The 22,320-nt window shown below is 42.1% G+C and overlaps 1 protein-coding gene across 1 annotated transcript; it reads left to right on the top strand.

Moving 5' to 3' along the window:
* The first annotated feature begins 1,265 nt into the window (after nt 1–1,265).
* RNF114 (ring finger protein 114) lies at nt 1,266–21,564 on the top strand. Its single transcript, XM_072110615.1, has 6 exons — nt 1,266–1,462; nt 8,462–8,612; nt 15,545–15,651; nt 15,919–16,033; nt 16,116–16,223; nt 17,163–21,564. Exons 1-6 carry the CDS (start codon nt 1,335–1,337, stop codon nt 17,226–17,228), a joined length of 675 nt encoding a protein of 224 aa, XP_071966716.1. The 5' UTR covers nt 1,266–1,334; the 3' UTR covers nt 17,229–21,564.
* Nucleotides 21,565–22,320: the final 756 nt, after the last annotated feature.

The following is a 22,320-nucleotide window of genomic DNA, read 5'->3' as shown; positions in this document are numbered from 1 at the left end:
TCATCCTCGTCGGAGAACGCACCTCAGGAATCGTGACAGGACCGGGTAAGTAAATCTGCCCCAATGTGTTTTCACCTCAAAAAACATTTTTTATCTTCAGTAAGGGTGCATTCACATTAACATGTGCTCGCCCGGGGTACGTTGCGCATGCTCTATCTTTCCCCTGTGTGCGATGCACAACAGTGCCACACGTTTGTGGCACCATGCTGTCTATGGGGACATATATAAATTTGAGGACGGATATCCATCCCTACATGGCTGTCTAAATGAGGTCTAAGACTGATGTGATTTGTGATGCGTCTTTGCTTAATGTATTTGCAGTGCCTTTCAAAATGCAGTGAAAATGCAGTGTGTAAACGCGGCCTAAGAAAGTACTGGGGATATTTCCATGTAGCAGTAGGTGGGCCTTAGTCCTAGGCTCCCCAGTCCGACCCTGTGGCTGTATGCCCGCCTGAACCCGGGGGTGGGGGGGTGGGGGGGTGGAGCACAGGGCCAGGTGGAGAAGGGAGGGGGAGTTAGTGCTCTTCAGCCCTCCCCTCTCCATAGAAGGCTGAGCAGCTGCAAATCTGGCAAAGTATAGGACATAGGAGGGGGGTGGGGCAGTGTAGCCGGCGGGGGGGGGCATTGTAGCTGGAGGGGGGTGGGGCAGTGTAGCTGGAGGGGGGACAGTGTAGCTGGAGGGTGGGGGGGGGCAGTGTAGCTGGAGGGGGGCAATTTAGCTGGAGGGGGTGGGGCAATGTAGCTGGAGGGGGACAGTGTAGTTGGAGGGGGGGACAGTGTAGCTGGAGGGTGGGGGGGCAGTGTAGCTGGAGGGGGGGGCAGTGTAGCTGGAGGGGAGTGGGGCAGTGTAGCCGGAGGGGGGCAATGTAGCTGGAGGGGGGTGGGGCAGTATAGCTGGAGGGAGGGGGGGCAGTGTGGCTACTGGAGGGCGACCCACGAATGGGCCCACTAAGGCTCTGTCCTCCAGGGGCCCATTAAAACCTGGAGCCGGCCCTGTGGTGAAGAATAAACATCGGTGCATCAGGAAGGGGTTATTTCCTAAAATAACTGCTGATAGTTATTACAGTAGTCGTCTACTTTTACTCATTAAACATATTCCTGCTTATGAGGATGATGACTCCTGTTTATTGCCATGTGTTAAGACCCTTACTAATCCTATATACGATACGATGATTATGACTTCTGCGGGATATACACGTCTGATGGGGACAGCGAACCAGTAGGGTTTTAGCAATGGATAAGGTCATGTGACACCCTGGTCACGCGCGGCGCCTGTGGGGGCGTGGCCTCGGAGTGTGTGACGTCAGAGGGTGTATGCGGAAGTGGCGGGAGTTATGGCAGGGGAGCAGCGCTGGCAGAGAATCTCTGGGGCGGCCCGGGATGTGGATCCTATGGAGCGATTCATCTGCCCAATTTGCCTGGAGGTGTATCAGGACCCGGTGCGTGTCACCTGCGGCCACACGTGAGTCCCCGCTCGTCGCCTCTGTTACATTGTTCCCTGTGACCTCACATGGCCGGCACTATCATTTCTGTGAATCGTCTTGTGTGTCGGGAAGGTGAAAGTGAAGTGTGTGCAGCTGCCAGTGATAAAGGGAGGATCGAAAAAGGCCTGTGTTATTGGGCACCTGCCACTAAAACATGGAGGAGTGCTGCTCTTTTATTAGTATTGGAATGGGGCTTTCTTTATAATGTAAATGTTGCTTTATGGGGACTGGTCAAGTCTTTTCCAACAATTGGTGTCATGTAATGGAGACATGTTGAATTTTATTATGTTATTGTCCTGTTGACAGCCATTGAAGGTGTATGGATGTTTTAAAGGAGTTTGGCCTTTATACTAAACTTTAACAGAGTAGGTATTAGAACTTTATATGATCACATAACCCCCATGACAGGAAATATTGGAAGTTAACCCCTGCCCAGGGGTTACTTATATGGGTGACTATATTAGGGTCTTATACTTACCCTGTATAAAGGTGCGGACACATGTACCGGCTTTCATAGAAACGCATATGCAATAGGCACACCCCAGTGTGAAGAGAGGGAGTTGAAATGAAGAAACACATAGTTGTAGATAATTAGACATCTATAGGGAGATAACTGTCTGGTTGAAGGAAGTAGAGGCACATGAGTAGTTTGCACTAATCAGCCCTGGGGTCTGAGCAGGACCCCAGGGCTGCCTGCAGACTGTGCCTGTAAGATGGCGTCTCTGACGTCATCTTAAAAGCACTATGTCAGCCTATCCATGTGCATAGGCTGACACAGCTAATACCCTGAAATATATCAGTACTGCAGGGTATTATCATGAGCAAAAATTAATAAAGCAATAAAAATGCCCATAAACCCCACAACATATGAAGAGACATATAATGCACAAAAATGTCAACACAAACCCCCATATAGTATCATCGCGTCTGTAACAACCCGTACAATAAAAGTAAATAATTCTTGAACCCGCAGAGATGCACGCTGTTAAACCTGTTAAAAACCTGCCAAAATGATGACTTTTTACCTATTTAATCCAACAAAAATGCAATAAAAAGTGCTAAAAAAAATATGTACTCCAGAATGATACTGTTGCAAAGTACAACATGTCCCGCAAAAAAACAAGCCATCAACCAGCTCTGTAGCCAAAAAAGTAAAAATGTTATGCCACTCAGAAGATCGCGATGCACAAATGATAGATTTTGACCCACATTAGGGTTTTATTTGGCAATTTTAGTAAAACATAAGAAAAAATATTCAACCAGGTTTCCCCGCAATCATATTGACCCATACAATGAAGATGACATGATTATTAGGCTTAAAGGGGTATTCTCGTCTAGGCATTCACATTCAGTTTCACTAATCTTCCATTTATAAACATTTCTTCAATTGGATGTTATTAAAAAAAATGTTCCTGTGTGAAGATAATTTCTCATAAATGTAGTCATTCTGTCCTTTAGAAACAAGATGGCTTCCTCGGATACGACCACGTCACACTCTGGCAGCGGTGGCCAGACATGCGCTATTGAGTCCTGCCTGACCACCAGGATTCAGCAATCATTACCACAGGACGGCTGTGGGTCATGTAGTAAATCCCGGACGTTTCATATACAAAACCTTTTGTTTCTTTGTGCAATCCCTCCAGCAGACGTGGCCGTATCCGAGGAAGCTATCTCGTTTCTAAGGGACAAAATGACTACATTTATGAGAAATTATCTTCACACAGGAACATATTTTTTAATAACATCTAATTGAAGAAATGTTTATACATGGCAGATTTATCAAACTGAATGTGAATGCCCAGGCGAGAATACCCCTTTAAGGTGAACACCAAAATAAATAAATAAAAGTAAAAAATCCAGTACAGAATTGATGCTTTTCTTCTCCTGCCCTCAAAAGTTCATACATTTTCAACAATAGGTGATACCAACCCCAAAATGGTAACACTGGAATAAGCATCTCATCCTGCAAAAAACATTCCATCACATGGCCCCAATAACGAAAAAGCGAAAATTTTATAGCCTACAAAAGGAGCCAATGAGGAAACTAAAATCCTGGCAGCTGCAGGGCGCTCCTTCCCTCCTGCGCCTCACTGTGCCCCCATAAAACAAGTAATGGCCACATGTTGGGGGGGGGGGGGGGGGTTCTCTGTACTCGGGAGAAATTGCATAACAAATTGTAAGATGAGTTTTCTCTTTTTATCTTTTGGATAAATAAACATATGACCGACAAAATTCCATCTAAAATGATCCATCTAAATTTCGCCTTCATTTTGATTCAATTACTATGAAAATCTCAAGGGGTTACCAATCTTTCTAAATAGTTTCTGATAGTTTGAGGGGTGCAGATTTGAAGAAAGTTCTGGCTGGGATTACAATGATAAAATATACAGTTCCGACTTACATACAAATTCAACTTAAGAACAAACCTACAAACCCTATCTTGTATGTAACCCGGGGACTGCCTGTATTTAACTTGCCTGGTGTTGGTCTCTCCCCTACGATCTCACCCTCCCCCCTTCCTTGCGGCGCTCCATCTGTGACAGAATCTTAAAGGTACACTGTCATAGGCTGCCTGGTTCTTGAACAAGCATGAACCATATCCCATGATGTAAGTAATAATAAAGTAAAAAGAAAAATTGTTCACAAAAGTTATTCAATAAAATTATTCATTAATCCCCTGTGAAACTCCCCCCTTCAGTTTTCTCTTTTTTTAGTTGGTATAATACATAGCCAGCTACTGTATCAAACTCTGAATTCCCCCTGCGAGGGATATGTGTTTTGCAGTGACCTATTGTAAGGCACCATTCTGTTTTCCTTCAATAAAATTTTGTTGAAACTGTTGAAAAAACTGTTAAACACACAAAACAATTATGATTTTTACCTATTTCATCCAACAAAAAATGCAATAAAAAGGGATTAAAAAAAAAACATATCTTCTCTAGAATGGTACTGGTGCAAAGTACTACATATCCTGAGAAAAAACAAGCCATTAAGCAGTTCCATAGCCAAAAAAATTTGTTATGCCACTTGGAGGAGGGCGATGCAAAAAGAATAGATTTTTTTTCACCATATTTGGTTTTATTTTGAGAAATTTAGTAAAACGTAAGAATTATCTAAGTATGGTATCAACGTCATGGTACTGACACATAGAACAAAAATAAGATGTTTATTAGGCTATATGGTGAGCACAAAAAAAAGTCAAAAATCAATTACATAATTGGTGCTTTTCAACTCCTCCACCACCCAAAAAAGTTGATGTTTTCACTATGCTATCACTGGAAAATAAATCTCATCCTACAAAAAACTAAAATCCACAAAACTGGCAGCTGCTTTTGCTTCTTGAATTCTGCAGCTCACTATGCGCCCATACAACAAGTAACGTCCACATGGGTGGGGGGGGGGGGCATACTCTTGCATAGCAAATTTTAAGATGGGTTTTTTACATTTTGATAATTTGTGGATATTTTAGGGCTAAATGAATGCATTACCAACAAAATTAGACCATTCTAAAATTTAATTTCCATTTTGTTGTAATTACTTTGCAGTGCTCAAAGAATTTTAGAAAAAAATCTTCCTAAAATAATTTTTTTTAGTTTGAAAGATATAATTTTGATTCAAATAATTTTTTTACGTTGCAAACTCCTTGAAAACAAAAACTTCAGAAGAAAACATACTAATCTCTGTTCTATTTGTTAGCTGTCTAACGTCATATAAGAATAAAAGGACTTTTAAAAATGATGAAAACATAAAGTTTAGATTTGGAAAATGTTAGTTTTACCACCCAAGTTAGTTACTTACTATCTGTTTCAAAAGCAGATCATTTAAAATGTTGAAAATTACAAATTTCTCAAATTTAGCTAATTTTATTTTTTTATAAATAAACACAAAACATATCAACCAAAATTTTCTACTAACATGAAGTATGTGTCACGAAAAAAAAAAAATCTCAATCATTTTGGTAAGTTGTGTTCAAAAGTAATAACCATATAAAGCAACACATGCCAGATTACAAAAAAAAGAGGCTGAGCCTTAAAAGGGTATACCCACTTCAGCAAATGAATTGTTTATATGATGAAAAAAATAATACACAAAGTATATTTGAAAATTGTATCAATTCTTCATGGTTTTCTAGTTCTCTTCTTGCTGTCATTCTATAGAAAGCTTCATTGTTTCTTTATAGTGGACAGAAATCCGACCATAGTCGCACAGGTGCATGGCTTGTTACATCACAAAGAGTAATAAGAGCTGTGTGATATAACGAGCCGGGCAGCTGTGTGACCATTGTCCTTTTTCACCAGTATGAAGAGAAAGTAGCGACACTCACCTGGTAAAATTCAAATCTTTATTTCATGACAAAGGGGTGCAGGAGGACTCCAGGCATGGCAAGGTTACGGTCTGTTTCGCGCCATGCAGCGCTTTCTCAAATCACTCTGTGTAAACATTCTTTTCTGTTCACACTGAGGATGTCGGATGAAGATTGTGGGTAGTGCCCGCCATAACTTTTTTTTTTTTTTTACATATGTGATAGATTTCTGTCCACTGGAAATAAACAATGAAACTTCTCGCCTCTATAACCTCAACTACAAAACCCTTCTGGATCGCACAATACAGGACCTGGCCAAATACAGCAACAGTAGCCTATCATGGTTCGGCCGGATTAATGTCCTGAAAATGGACGTAATGCCCCGGTTCTTATATTTATTTCAAACCTTACTGATACGCCCCCCGGGCGCATTCTTTACAAGCCTCAAAGCGGCATTCCGGAGATTTGTGTGGGGAGGTGGGACAAGCAGGATCCAAAATTGCGGGTGGAGTGGGTCTTCCTGACCCCAAACTCTACCACTCCGCATCGTTGCTCATGCGTATAGTAGACTGTCATTATCATAAAGCAACCAAGCAATGGGTGTCCCTGGAAACAGACCTTACTCACCCCCACTTCCGCACAATTCCATGGATACGGCCGGCCCAGCGGCCAGAGAGCTTCACACACTCACTCTTCTCCCCATCCTTCCTCCGAGAATGGGACATACTGGCTTCTCGGGACACCCTAATTAGATTACAGGGCCCCCTCACCCCCCTATTTAACAATCCAGCATTCCCCCCCAGGGATGGGGAGAGGGAGATTCCTGTGTTGGGAGGCGGGAGCAGATATTCGTATGGGCAAGGTAGTGTCCGGAGATACCCTACCCTCCTGGGACTCTTTGAGAGCCTCCAACCCAGACACTCCACTGTCTTGGCTGGAGTACCAACAGCTAGCCTCACTTGTAAGCTCGGACGCCGACTCTAGTATTGGGGCATCCCTAACCGGGTTTGAGGCATTACTTAGACCTGCATCACCCCCAGCCCACGTCTTGTCTCAGCTATACGCTATACTGCTCGCTGAGTCCTCCCGGGGGAACCCAAAGCCTTCTTATTCTCCTATAAACTCTCTTTGCCCTGCAGCGCTCAGGAGAAGAACTATAAGATTTTATCACGCTGGTACAGGTGCCCCCTCACGCTCCATAGGATCTACCCTGGAGTCTCGGAGCTCTGCTGGAGGTACGGTACGGAGGTGGGTTCTATTCTTCACATATGGTGGAGCTGCTCAGTAATACAGGTCTTCTGGCGGATGGTGTTTGACACCTATAGCAGAGTGTCTAGTAAGACTATACAATTTAGCCCACAGGTTGCCCTCCTTTCAGTGTTACCGGGCACCATCTCCTCCATCAAAAAAGGACTCCTCCGCCACTTTCTCACAGTGGCAAGGACTGGAAGAGCCCTCATCCACCCACTGTTGTGGAGTGGATACAGGAGCTCCGCTACATACGGAGGATGGAGGAGCTGGTGGCCAAAGACTTGCCCGACCCGAGTAAGGCAACCACTGTGTGGACCCCATGGGAGGAGTTCCAGCTAACCCTGTCCTTTCAGGATCTCTTTGCTTAAAATAATAAGTTCTCTACTTGAATTTGTAACCTTTTGGGACCCTTGCATTGAAATAGGCGATACGCTTGTAGTGTATGGCCAAAGAAGCACACAGAAGCCATCCCTAACCCCAGACTTTTATAGGATGACGGCAAGTAGAGAACTAAAAAACCATGAGGAGTTGATGCAATTTTCCAATATACTTTCTTTAATACTTTTTCATCATATAAACAATAACATTAATTTTAAGTGGGAATAGCCTTTTAAGACTTTTTTTTTTTTAAATTAATTTTGTAATCTGGCATGTGTTGCTTTATACGGTTATTACTTTTGAACACTTAACTTGCCAAAATGATTTTGGTAGAAAATCATGAAGAATTGATATCGAAAGTGTATTGGAAATGTTTTAAAAAGGGGTTAAAAAGAAGGAAACACAGCCTGTTCTGGTAATGTACATGAGTGCAAGACTTCAGGTCTATCTTGCCAACAAACTGTTACAAGCCTAGTATTAAAAATTACTGGATCTTTGTTACTTGGGGCTATGAAATTTGGCCACCATATGGTCCAGGTTGCACAGAGCAAGAACATTTGGGCAAAGAAGCCAAATTGGCTTTTGCTCTGAATAAAAAAAAATCACTTTGCACCAAAAATTGCACATTTAATTTCTTTAGGATTGTTAATGATAGTAAGGAACTTATTTGGGTGGTGAAACTATTTTGTTTTTAAAGTAAAAAACTGTTTAACATGATGGCCCATTTTTCAAAATCTTTTCATGCAAGATTTATCACTAATATAATACGAGCATAATGCAATATTACATGCATAAAGTTTTACATATAAATTGACAGAAGTACGGCTGAATGCTGAAAACAGACTTCCATGAGAATACTAAGACTGAGTTTAGCGTTCAGTCTCTGACCCTGACCTTGTCTGCTCAGCGTATCTGATTATATATCTGCGTCTCTAAACATGATGCATGAATGAAGTTTCACACCGACTGGAGAGCCACAGACTGTGTCTATGTAATGTACCCATGTCTTCTTCGGTTCCTCGGCTCTTCATGTTCTGCTCCACAGATTCTGCTCCACATGCCTACAGCAGTGTATGAAGCAAAAAAGTCCCATTTGTGCTGTGTGCCGTTCTACCCTAAGCCCTAACCGGAAAGCTTCCGACCTGGAGAGACAGATGCGGGACGTCCAGGCCTCGTGTAAAGGTTGTAATTTACAAGTGAGTGTTTCAGTTCCTCCAGATACAGCCAAATCCTTACTAACTTCAGAAGTTAGCGATAATTTGCTTAATATGAGTTTTTCTGTATTTAGTAAATATAGGCTGAGGAATGGAGGTTTTTCCCAATCCCCCATAGGGATATGAAAGGTTCCTTTTTGTCTGTTGATGTTGCTTGCAAAAATGATGCTGGCTGCTGAGCTATTTTGGTTGTTGAAAATAACGGAACAGCATGAAAGAAGGGGATCAACAGTGGTGTGAACTATGGCTGTTTTGGAGGAGACTTGATTTTATGTAGCAAAAGAAAGCAAAGTTCACATTTCCATTCTTCCCATTCTTTGCCATTGCATTATTTTTAACAATGAAAGTGCTTTTCAATTAATTAGTATGTCAGCAAAAAGTTAGTTATTGGAGTAATTCCGTTCAAAAAATGAAACTCCTATAGAGTCATTACAGAATGAACTTTTTCAAGTGTTTATTTATGTTGATGTTGAGGATTATGGCTTATTGTCATGGAAAACCCAAAAGTCATCTCAGAAAATTCAAATAATTAACCCAAGACACCTGCAAAGGTTTCCTAAGCATTTTTAAAGGTACCATAGTCCGTTTCAGTAGGTGACAGGGACAGAGTGGGTAACCCTGTCTTGACATATGTCCTAAAGTCAGTCACTGACACACTCCACAAGGAGGGGAAGCCACAAAAGGTCATGCTAACGGAGCTTACTGTTCAGAGAGCTGTATCAACGGATATTAATGGAAAGTTGAGCAGAATGAAAAAGTATGGTAGAAAAAGGTGCAGAAGCAAGCGGGATAATTGTTAAGAAAGGCCAGTCAGTGCTTCAATAGCCACCACATAAACGTATCCAGTACACAGGCTACAAGTGTTGCATTCCATGTGTCAAGTCACTCCGGACCAATATACAACACAAATGTCTTACTTGGGCCAAGGAGAAAAAGAACTGGACTGTTGCTTAGTGGTCCAAAGTGTTTTCAGATGAAAGTTAGTTTTGTTTTTCTTTTGGAAGTCAAGTTCCCAAAAGTCTGGAGGAAGAGTGGAGAGGCGCAATCCAAGCTGCTTGAGGTCTAGTATGAAGTTTCCACAATCTGTGAAGGTTTGAGGAGGCAACCACCGGTCATCTGCTGGTGTAGGTCCACTGTGTTTTATCAAGACCAGCGCAGCCATCTACCTGGAAATTTTGGAGCACTTCAATGCTTGGTTTAACCACTAACAGGTGCGCGCTGTAATACTATGTCGCGGCTGGAAGGTACTTACGTGAGCCAGTACCATAAAGAACGGTTTCAGCTGCATATTGCAGCTCACATCCTGTTGTCGCATCCGCAACCAGTGATTCCACCGATCGAAGGTGATCGCACCTTATATGCCATGGTCAAGAATGATTGCTGCGTGTAAGGGGCTTCTCAAGTACGGTGCTTTGTATGTGAGGAACGGGGCGGGGGCGGGGGTTACCAATCCTCCCAAAGAGTGTCCTGAGGCTACGCGATGTCCCCCGAATCCGGTTCTGCCTCCTGGCAGGACCCAGCCGTAATCCAACAAGCATGCAGTGAGACCAGCATGCTCACTGGATTACATATTTGAGCTTACACAAGCGATCAGAACGTCTGAAAAATAATTTTTTTAAAACAATGAAGTTTTTTTTTTAATAAAATTAAATACGGTAATAAAAGTGAAAGTCATCTAAACACCACAATTCCCTATACACAACTAATAAAGTACAAAAAAAAAACTGTAAATCACAAAAAAAACCCACATATATGGTATCACCACGTCTGTAACAATCTGTACAATAAATCAAAATTATAATTGGGCCTTTTTTTTTTTTTCTTTTAGTACAGCTTTAATGGTGGATATCTCCGGTAACATCAAATTAAAGTGGAGATTCTTCTGTTTAAAATTATGTGCCAGGATTCAGGAGATATGGCTGTTTGAAGTTGGTCACTGTCGAGAAGTTTATATACATCCTTTCTGCACGGGGCATGTGCAAATACGACATATATAGCCGTATGGCAGTCGTGAGGGTGTTAAACTAAAAGGGAACGCACCCCCACCCAAAAAATATGCTAAAGATCCGAAACTCGAATTAATGATTTAATTTTTCTCCACACATTAAATAGTCAGTAAAATCTCATCAATAAGCTAAAGACCCACTAAAATTAAGGTGTTTTAAAAAATGTTTTATTTAAAGTGCATTTTATAGTCGCATGTGGTACTTCTACACTCGGGAGAAAACAGAGTTTGCAGGACTCTATGATCTGCAAACTACATTTCCTCTACGGAAAGGACAGCCTCCCAGCAACAGCTAATGGTTGCAGGTGGCCAGCCTCCAATTCCGTCTCAATGTGATTGAATGCATTACTATGCATAGAGATAGACGTCCAATCCAAGTTTCCACAGCTAGTAAGCTGTAAGTCCTGCATAACCCATATATCCTTTTTATCATATCATGAGAGCTTATAATACATGTAAACACACAATAGCAGACTCTAGACGAGCCGCTGCCCGTCTCCAAGACTTTTGTGGGCTATAGCCCACTTAAAGAAGAATCCAAAAACTTTAAAATGCAAAAGTGTATCATGTGTCTACTGTCATTAAGTGTAACACAAATACCTCAATGCAGAAATGCTCTACATAGATAAACTTGCCACATCCAGGTAAAAATAATCCAGAAAAGTTACTCTTACCATGGTTCAGACGTAAAGCGTCCCCACGGGCTGGGGGTCGGGGGTGCCAGGGGGAACTGGATATCTGTCCCTAGATTGTCCCCTTTGACTCCCGCCTTTACAAGGGCAGTCCACAGCTGTCCCTGTTGGACTGAAGCATGCCTCCTACAAACGCCAATGTCCCTGACGCGTTTTGTTTGTACTCTTCAGAGGGATAAAAATGCAAAAGGTGCTCGTATCCGCCGCTACATAAAAAAGCTGGTCAGAGGTGAAAACACTAAGTGGCATGCACAAAGAAAATGGGATTGCTGTCAGCAAATAACCTCAGAAAAGACTGCAGGTCTCCAGTCCGGGTGGTGGATCAGGAGACCATTATACTGCAAGTTGGCATTGTGATCGCGCCAAACAGAGAGCATTTCCGCCCATTTCTGCGATCATAATGCCAACCTGCAGTATGATGGTACCTTCTTATTTAAGAGACACGGCGGACCTCCTACGCCACATCAAGGGGTTGATAACAGAACCCAACATCCTACTCTGTAGTATAGACGTTGAGGCACTCTACTCCTCCATCCCCCATGTCAAAGGGTTGGAGGCAGTGGAGTATTTTCTCTCAACCAGGGGCACTCAGTACCGGGCTCATAGCACACTAGTCCGTGATCTTCTACAGTTCACACTCACAAGAAATTTATTTTTGTTCGACGGCCGATACTACCACCAGCTCAGGGGTACTGCAATGGGGAGCCCATGTGCTCCCTCGTATGCAAATTTACTCCTGGGCTGGTGGGAGGCCACCTGTGTTTTTGGCGATAACCCACCTGCAGGAACTGAACAGATTGACCTGTTTTTACGTTATATCGACGACATATTCGTCCTTTGGAAAGGTGAAGCATCTGAATTCGAGAGGTTTGTGGATACTCTTAACCATAACCACATAGGGCTCCGATTCACATTTGAAAGCCATACCACCAGCCTCCCCTTTCTGTACGTTCTCATTACAAGATCACAGGACGGGGCACTTCATCCCTCTATCGCAAACCAACAGCAACCAATTCGTTGCGTTGTGGTGGCTGCATTGCATGCCCCTATATCCAGACAGGAAAAACCTTCACCATCAAAGATTACATTAATTGCAAGAGCACTGGTGTCGTTTACAAAGTGACCTGCGACTGTGGTTTAGAGTGTGTGGGCAAAACTTATAGGGAGCTACGTAGAAGAGTGGGTGAACACCTCGGTGACATACTACACAAAAGGGACAATCCATTGTCTAATCATGTGGTAACGTACCATAACTGCGATGCATCAGTGCTGCACTTCATGGGCATTGAAGTTGTCCCCCCCCCCCCTTCCCGATACAAGGGGGTGATTGGGATAGGATTATCCTCCAGAAAGAGGCAAGGTGGATTTTTACACTCAACACTGTTCACCTGGAGGGTCTGAATGACCAATTGATCTTTACATCCTTCCTCTGATCTCATATATTACCCTCTCAATAGGTAGCCCCATTATATCCCACATTTTAGCCTCCCTCAGCCGCCAGGGATATATGTCTGAGGGCCTTCTGGATCACACATACGATCTCTGTAACATCCACTACGTCCACTATTGTAAACCAAACACAGATAAGTGTCCCGTCCCACACTTGGAAACGGGGGTAGGTCCAATTCTCCCCGAGCTTCAGGGGCTATAGGGAGCTTGTTTTTTACAAGGGTATTTAAACCTACATAGCATGATGATAAACAGCTAGTAGGCTTATTTTTTTTTACGAGCGGACGCTGCGCACGCCCGGTGCAGCATGTGCTTGTGTATGGCGCGCGGCGATTTTCCATCCGCAGTCTTGCGCTGCTCTCCGGCCGGGTGTATGTACAGCCTAGTTTGTCAAGGCCAGTAGGGCAAACTATTTCCATTAGTTTGTCTGCCGAGGTCCTGCAATAGTCACCTGTCATGTCATGAGTGGTATACACGCCCACCAAGGGATGGGCATCTTGGCGCTGCCACGGCAACGCATCGTTTACGAAACCTCCCCGCACTAACCAGCGCATGCGCACTAGCTACATGCCGGATTCCGGGCAGTTCACTCAGCGGTCCGTTGACCGCAACTGTTTCAGGTCCCCTTTACGGTCCGCCTCACTCTCTGTGTAGCGGCCCGTGGGAGGGGACCAATAGGGGCCATGGCATTAAGGTGCGTCCATTCACAAGGCAGCAAGGCGGGGCTTTAGGTTTAAATGGGCGGAAATGCTCTCTGTTTGGTGCCACCACAATGCCAACCTGCAGTATGATGGTCTCCTGATCCACCACCCGCACTGGAGACCTGCAGTCTTTTCTGGGGTTATTTGCTGACAGCAATCCCACTGTCTTTGTGCATGCCACTTAGTGTTTTCACCTCCGACCAGCTTTTTTATGTAGCGGCGGATACGAGCACCTTTTGCATTTTTATCCCTCTGAAGAGTACAAACAAAACGCGTCAGGGACATTGGCGTTTGTAGGAGGCATGCTTCAGTCCAACAGGGACAGCTGTGGACTGCCCTTGTAAGGGCGGGAGTCAAAGGGGACAATCTAGGGACAGATATCCAGTTCCCCCTGGCACCCCTGACCCCCAGCCCGTGGGGACGCTTTACGTCTGAACCATGGTAAGAGTAACTTTTCTGGATTATTTTTACCTGGATGTGGCAAGTTTATCTATGTAGAGCATTTCTGCATTGAGGTATTTCTGTTACACTTAATGACAGTAGACACATGATACACTTTTGCATTTTAAAGTTTTTGGATTAAAAGATATTTTATTTATTAATCACACTCACTCCCTTTCTGTGCTTCTTTATCTGATATATCGTGAGTTGATCCAACGGTTATTTGGCTGCTTCTGTACTATAGCCCACTTAGCTTTATCAAGCATACTAGCATTTATCCAACTTTATAGATTCCCCTGATGAGTGCATATTCATCTTTGCACGAAATGCGTAGGTAAAATATGTAAATGTATTCTTAGCTTGAGGCTAGCCGACTTAGGACCGCAAATTCATGGGGCTAGGGATTCATTTATAGTAGGGATAACTAGGCTACCACTGGATACGTAATTCCCTACTCCCGTAACTCCTGGAGGAAGATAGGTTTGATCTCACCAATCTTTTAGATTCCTATTTCTGCTACTGTGTGCTTATAGGTATTATATGCTCTGATGATATACTAAAAAGGATATATGGGTTATGCAGGATGTTTTGTCGTCTTTTTGTGATAATTCCTTCCACTAGGTTATGTCACACTCGACTTTCTTTTTACTCTAACTACAGTGTGGATAGTGGTTTTATTAACTTAAATTAAAAGTTAAGTTTTAATATTTGCTAGGCATTTTGCTAATGTACGTTACTATGCATAAAATCGCAGCTTGAGGCTACATTCAAATGTTCAGTTTTTCAGGTGCAAACCAGGAGAGTAGTGAAAAAAGATGAAAAAACGTATGGAATGACCAACGGTCTACAAACTTCCGATCTTTATGGACTAATGTGCTTTTGTTAAGCCATTGTTCGGTTATTGGTCAGACGTTAACACTTTAATGATGCATTGTTGGAGATATACAGTCACATATCAAAAACACAAGTCAAATTTCTGTGGACATCCTTTTTATTTTTTTAGAAACAAAAGAAAATTGCATATCTGAACATCCCATCAAATAATAGTGAAAGGGTCCATCTTTTAGGCTATGTCTGGAACATGGCCATCTTTAAAGCTGCCATACTGGATTATGGGAAAGTCCAATGGGGAGGGAGTCGAGTAACAAATCAAAGAAGACAAAATTGTCTCAAATTGATTGTCAAAATCTCAGATTTGCAATATCTATTTTGGTTCACATGTTGAATGTATGAAGAATTTCGGTTTTTACGTTGATTACGTTTTAATGTTAAGAGATCTTACAGATAGGAATAGATTTCTAAGACCATTCTTGTCTTCATTGACTATCGACATGACCATGATCCATTATGGTGGCTTTCCAGATGGTAGACAGGTTCTGGACATAACCTAAAACATGGTCCTTCTTCTTTTACCTCCTGGCATATTCTAATGTGTCGCTTTCCCTTTTGTTTCTAAAACAAAAGGGTTGTCCGGGTGCCTCTCTTCCACATGTAATAGTCAGTATAGAAATCCCCTTGATGCTGCACAGATTCAGATTATTAATAGAGAACGTTCTGGACTCTGTTTTGTTGAATCCTGGGGATTTCCAGTTGCACTGACATTCATGTGATCAATTTTCTTCACAGATGGCTCTATCAAACTTGCGCAGCCACGCTGCCACTTGTTCCAAGTATGAGAGCTATATTCTGGAGGGGATAAAGTCAGTGAAGAAGGAGCAGCCTCAGGTTGTCAGGTAAATGTTCTGTAAGTAACCACCACTAATACACCCAGACGTGGGCAGGGACACCATGATCACATACCTAAAAATTGTGTGAGCACGGCTAACCTTGGATGAGGTAGTGGACATGAACACATCCACTCCAATACTTGGAGCATTGATACTGAAGGCAAGCATGACAACTCTTTTTACAAAATAGGATATGGTTCCACTGTGCCCCAAACATAGTGCAATTTACATAGACTACTCCTGAATTGCATTGGTCTTCTCTTTCTTTTGCAGCGATGTCCCAAACCGTTTCACCTTCATGTGTCCATACTGTCGACAGCAGAACTTGGACCAGGAGGGCTTGGTGGAGCATTGCAATAAATTTCACTTTTCTGACCCCACACCAGTGGTGAGGCCAAATGTTTCTCTCACGTTTTACACAACCTTAGCCACATGCACTTTTTAAATGTTTTTTTTTTCTCTCCCTTTAGGTTTGCCCTATCTGTGCCTCCATGCCATGGGGGGACCCTGGCTATATGAGTGCCAATTTCATGGAACACATCCACCGACGCCACAAGTTCTCATATGATACATTTGTGGTTAGTTTATATATTAACACAGTCATAAGAACTAACTTAGAAATAGTGTTCTTCCCTACCTTTTCTACAGATAAGTAATGGGTAGTGCTAATCATCCTGAGTATTACTTTCAGACTATACCCACGGCTCAACTTCCATTGCTCCAGCTACAAGGCCAGACCACCCCACCAAGCCTAGAAACTTCCAATGCAAATACTGTCAATGGTTACTCAGGTCTTGTGACTTTCCTGTTAACAGAGGAAAGTCACATACTGTACGGACCTTTTTTTATATACCTCAAGCAGACTTAGTTTGTTGATGCCACCAGGTCGGAACAGGAAATGCACCTCCACAGTAAATCTCCTGACGTCTGCTACTGTGGAATCAAGAGTGATAGGCGCAGGGTCGTAGTTGGGAATGCAAGCTGCAGATAACAATCCAATCCGTCCTATGTCTTTAATTTCCTGTATCTCAGGTTCTGGAGCTCCCAGATCCACAAGTCTGTTGCAGTTTGAAAGATGAGATTGTTGTCTAATACCAGAAATGGTTCTGGCTGCTGCAGTACCCAAGATGTAGGCGTCTAAAATGATGACCCCGCAACCGCACCCCCCCACATCCAGCCACTAGAGCCTGACTCTTCCCTGGCGAAAAAATTATGGTTTTCTGCCCATTTTCATATGTCTTTGAGGAAATTTTGTATATGTGAAATCCACTGATCCATTTATATAAGAGGCAATGCTAGAAAGAATATTACATAGTAGTAGTGGTAGTTTATTACAACCGGTTAATTGGGCAGAGAAGACGCTATTCCTGTCACTGCGCTTGGAATTTCAACTAAACTGGCGTACAAGCTGTGATAAATGCGGCCCTTTGTCCCATTTTTACTGCGTTGCCTCCCTCTAGTGATGCTCACTGGAATTACAAGCATTTGCCTCTAATCTTTTTTTTACTTTGTTGTAGGATTACAGCGCTGATGAGGATGCCATGATGCGTGAAGCTCTGGTCCGATCCTTAACAGACAATTGAAAAAAAAAAAAAGTGGTGACCGAACATTCCCTATACATTGATATACCTTCATCTGATCCACCGACCTCTTTGCAGTTTGATAGTCCATGTATTGGGCTATGCTATTGAATAGCTGCTGACTATTCCCTTGGGTGTTTCTTCACCACTCAATAAGTCCAGGTTATAGACTTCTGTGTATGTAAATTGTTTTACTGTCAACTATAAGAATGATTTTCATGTGAAATACAGCTGATGCCCCAACACCCCCACCCCAGCCATATAATGTTATAATAACTGAAGTATAAATGTTTCTGTGTCATGTGTATCATGTGTCTTGTACTGTAGGCAGGGAGAAAATGATGTTTTATGTAATATATCCAGCAAACTATTTTAATCCATTTTTTTTTTGTTTTAATTTTCAGTAATCCTAAACATTTTATTAAGTCAGTGTCTTTTTACATGTGTGTCAATTTCTTTCCGTTTAAACCCTCAACAAGATGTGGTCTCTGGTCTTAGTTCATTGTGTGCAACCTCAGGGCGAAATATATTCGGGGGTTGTCGCAACTGCACAACTTCTCTGAAACCCCTTCTCTATTAGCCTCAAGATATTTTAATATTTGGTTGGCCAATCATTTCACTTTTTTCAGGTGTAATATCACATTATGGTTACGTACAGCTTCTCTGGTTGGAACTACCTCTTTAAGTGCATGGACATTACTGCCTTCAAAAAAATAACAAAGGTGAATAGCACACATCTATCCACTTAGGCACATTATGATATTCTTTAATTTTGTTTTTACAGTGTTGTGTATTCTTTTACACTGTTTATTTGTACTAAATTTGATTTATAACAGGGAGACAGTGAACTTATTCTACCCACCTTTATGACATTACCATTAATGGCCAAAGCGCACACACAATCTCTTTGGTCTCTTCAGGAATATGTTGCCTGCATTATACTTGGAGATCAGGGATTTCTACTTTATATTTGTAGCATCCTAGAAGCTTTTGCAATAAATTTCCTTTTTGGGTATTCTAATGTTGGAGGAAGAGCATAGTGAGTGTAGGAGTTTGTTAAAATGGCAGATGCTTGTTATTTTTAATGTCTCATTTCTGTATTATTTTGCTTTATGGCCTTATTTCTATACCTGTGATTTGTCTTGTATGCCACAGTCCTTTAAAGTCTACTTTACCTTTTGCTAAAATAAGTAGTCCAGTGTGTAATTTTTTTTTTTTTCCCCTAGCTGCTCTAATCTCTGCAGTTTGTAGTCCTCTGGGCGGAGACCTAGATGCTGTGACTTGCTTCCCCTTTTCCTCTGCATGGATCTTTAACATATTCTGTTGGAATTTAGTAGATGAACAAGAGGCCTTCTGTTCCCTGTATATTTTAATTGACCTTCTACACATCAGTTATTAATAGCTGGAAAATGACATTACTGCTGCATTATTCAGAGCCTGTTAAACACAGATGTGTGCTTGGCTTAAAGGATACCTACTGTCGGATTAACTAATGACAGATGATTATTCTCACCTCCCCGTCCCTGTAAATGCCCCCCCCCATGCTGTTTATTTCTTCAAAAGGCTGCATTTTTAAGCAAAAGTAGTAAAGTGTTCACATTGTAAAATATTTACATTAGCGCTCAGGAGAGTGCCTCTCGGCTTTGCCGCCATATACCGTATATTCCGGCGTATAAGACGACCTGGTGTATAAGACAACCCCCCTACTTTCCTGTTTAAAATATAGAGTTTAAGATATAAAGACTACCCATTTTCCAACGCATACAAAACACCGGTAAAAATTTAAAAAAAAAACAGATTTGAATTTAACATGGTCCTTTTTTTAATTTAAATTCTTATGACATGCAGGTATATAGCAGGAAAACTGTCGCTCATAAACATAAGGCATACAACAACAACATTACCTATACAGCACAGCCCAGCCCAGCATTAAAAAAAAAATAAACTTATATACTCACCCTCCGGTGGCCCCGATGTGCTGCGCTGCTCCCCCGATGTCCGCGCGGCTCGTCTTCAGTCTTCCTCGCCGTCTTCTTTCTTCTGCTGGGGGCCCCGGGGAAAAACATGGCGGCGCCCAGCAGAAGAAAGAAGACGGCGCGGAAGACTGAAGACAAGCCGCGCAGACATCGGGGCCACCGGAGGGTGAGTATGCGCCCATGCGCCGCTATCTTTTTGAGGCTGCCGGCAGCTTTGCCAGCAGCCATCGCTGTGAAAACACCCGCGATCGGTGCTAGCACCGATCGCGGGTGTTACCGGTAAGCCTTTGCTGCAATATGCAGCAAAGACTTACCGGCTATGGAGAGGGCTCGGCCCGTGAGCCCTCTCCATGCAGCGCGATCCGACCGCCGCCGTGAATACACGGCGGGCGGTCGGGATTACCGGCGTATAAGACGACCCCAGACAAGAGAGAAGATTTTCTTTCTTCAAAAGTCGTCTTATATGCCGGAATATACGGTAATTTATGTACGCTTCTCAAACCTGCGTGAGGCTGCCGGCATCGCCCACACAGCTTGCAGAGAGGCGGTGTTGGCTTGCATTTAGCATTTGATTATGGTGCAACACAGACCAACATGAAAATGGTCTAAATGAAGTCAGAGTTCAATACATTGGAGTCAGAAAGAAAATAGTTTTTACTAGCCTATTCACCTAACGAACTCAATCCTGACCTGTCTTTTGATGCTGAGCGATGCAGGTCCCAAGTCTGCGTCATTGTTTTTCCCATGTCACTACAATTTCTCCTGCTCCTGTGCTGATACAGGCGGTCCCCTACTTAAGAACACCTGACTTACATACAACCCCTAGTTACAAACGAACCTCTGGAAGTTGGTAATTTACTGTACTTTAGCCTTGGGCTACAATAAACAGCTATAATAGTTATCACAGGTGTCTACAATGAAGCTTTATTGTTAATGCTGGTTCTTATGGCAACCCAACATTTTTAAAATCCAATTGTCATAGAGACCAAAAATAATTTGGCTGGGGTTACAATGATAAAGTATACCGTTCCGACTTACATACAAATTCAACTTAAGAACAAACCTACAAACCCTATCCTGTATGTAACCCGGGGACTGCCTGTAGCTGGAGCATGACCAGGTCTCTAATAGTCAGCCAGAGACCCTAGGGAGAAGGCAGAAACAATTTATCACTGCTTCTGCCTTTTCCTTTCTTCAATGCCTAGTTCTATGCAGTGAACAGCAGAGCCAACACTACCACTGGCTCTATGGATCTGGCTGTCACATGATTACCGGGTGTATAAAGGAAAAGCAGAGTTGCTGAGTCAAATTACCTAATACAGCTTTCCCCAGACATTTACCCCTACAGGATGCCCCAGTTGCTGCAAAAAATGTGAAAATAAATTTAAAAAAAAATCTGTGTCTATCACCCGTGAGGACATAAAAGACCCCTGGGGGACATTTTCAAAGTAAAAGAAAAAATCACACAAATATTAATAAATATTTTGAAATAAACATGAATAATTTCCCAATTAAATAAAAAAGAAAATCTCCCTCAACACTTTGGTATTATAAAATTGGCCTTAATTGCTCCGTTAGCCCGAGACTCCGCACTAGGGAATTCATTTACTATGGTCAGTTTCCTTTAGTGGGAACTTATCATCAGGAACATTACAACATCCCGTCGGGAAAAATATAGGTGCATGCTGGTCATAGTTAGTAAATCAACACCCCCCCCCCCCCCCCCCCCACTGTGTTCTTGTTCACTGCCACAGATGGGGATCATTCATTACTAACATCCATAGGCTAAATTTCCATACAGACCCAATATTTCTCACAGGTGAATCTGTCAGTGTATACCTCAGTTGTACCTAAAGAGTCATGGAAGACAAACAACCTTGAAGATCTGTTCACACTATGTGGTCCGTCCCCCTTCTCTTGAAAATCAGCTTTAAAAATAAACCCGTAAATTATGTTTTGTTACAATTTGGCAATAACCTTTGCTCTCGTATTCCTTTTTTTTGTAGTAGGTCTACCTCCTGTGCACTCTCTGACATCCTTCTGCGTGGTCTTGTACGCATGCTGTGATTGGTTGATTTCTATTACCCTGGTGCTAAACAGTCATTGTGAATTTTTTTTTTAATAAAAGAAAGTTTACATGAATAGTGATAAAACAATTAAAATTAACTTAAAATATTGTTTTCTGTTAGCAAAATGGGCACATTGGAGCTTACCTCTTGCACCACTCTGGATCAAAATCTCCTCAGTTTCATCACTTTTTTTATTAATGCAAGTGAAATGCTGATGACATGTCTGGCAATTTACATATTACACAAAACAATGTTTGTAATTCTGATCAGCAATAAAGCACTTGTAGGATTATATGAACTGTGTACATTCTTTGTGTGCGCACCAGGGGGCACCACAGCACCAAAATATTACATCCAACACTTGATAAGTGAAGGAAAATGAGCATGTTTGAGTACTTTTATTCTCATTCATTTTTAAGTCATAGTAGTTGTCATTCTTATTTTGCAGAACTGGGTATATAACTATGGAGCAGTACATTAGAATAAACTGTATATATTATAACTATTTTCTGAGTTAGGATAAATGATGAACTGAAAAAGTTGTGTGGCCTCCTGTAAATATTCTCACAGATATTGTTGCTCATACATTCCAGAAAGATTTGTCAGCATATGCTATTCAGGGAAGCAAAATAAGTGGATAGTCGTTGAAATCAGATGGTAGGGTAATAGTACTCTAAGACCAGAAATCCACGGCAACGGTATAAAATTCCATCTTTTTATCCTTTTTGTAAAAAGGTTAACAATAATAATTAGATGGTGACGTAAAGCGAAAAAGACAGCTCTATTGTAAAAAAAGCATATTATTTCACTTAATGTACTGTTCAGGATATATGAAGAGGGTGTTTGCTGCATTATCACAGTTGTTTACTATTAAAATGCTGCCAGCAAAGCCACCACTGGCATTTAAATGTCACTCCCTGTGATGTGGGTTCAAGTACCCTAGGGGTCAAAAAAATACAGTAAAAACATAAAAAAAAAAAAAAAAGTTCAAAGTTGCTTTGTTGGTTATTGCCTTGTCACAAAATGCCCGATCTATCTAAATATAAAAAT

The sequence above is a fragment of the Engystomops pustulosus genome, chromosome 6 (genome assembly GCF_040894005.1).
Source record: "Engystomops pustulosus chromosome 6, aEngPut4.maternal, whole genome shotgun sequence".
NCBI classification, from domain to species: domain Eukaryota; kingdom Metazoa; phylum Chordata; class Amphibia; order Anura; family Leptodactylidae; genus Engystomops; species Engystomops pustulosus.
This window is presented reverse-complemented; position numbering and strand designations above follow the sequence as displayed.

What these genes read in the sequence shown, in the direction of transcription:
- RNF114 (XM_072110615.1), top strand. Translation starts at nt 1,335, where the DNA reads ATGGCAGGGGAGCAGCGCTGGCAGAGAATCTCTGGGGCGGCCCGGGAT. An exon ending in TTTCTGACCCCACACCAGTG is followed by an intron (nt 16,034 to 16,115) that starts GTGAGGCCAAAT and finishes CTCTCCCTTTAG; the next exon opens with GTTTGCCCTATCTGTGCCTC. An exon ending in TCTCATATGATACATTTGTG is followed by an intron (nt 16,224 to 17,162) that starts GTTAGTTTATAT and finishes ACTTTGTTGTAG; the next exon opens with GATTACAGCGCTGATGAGGA.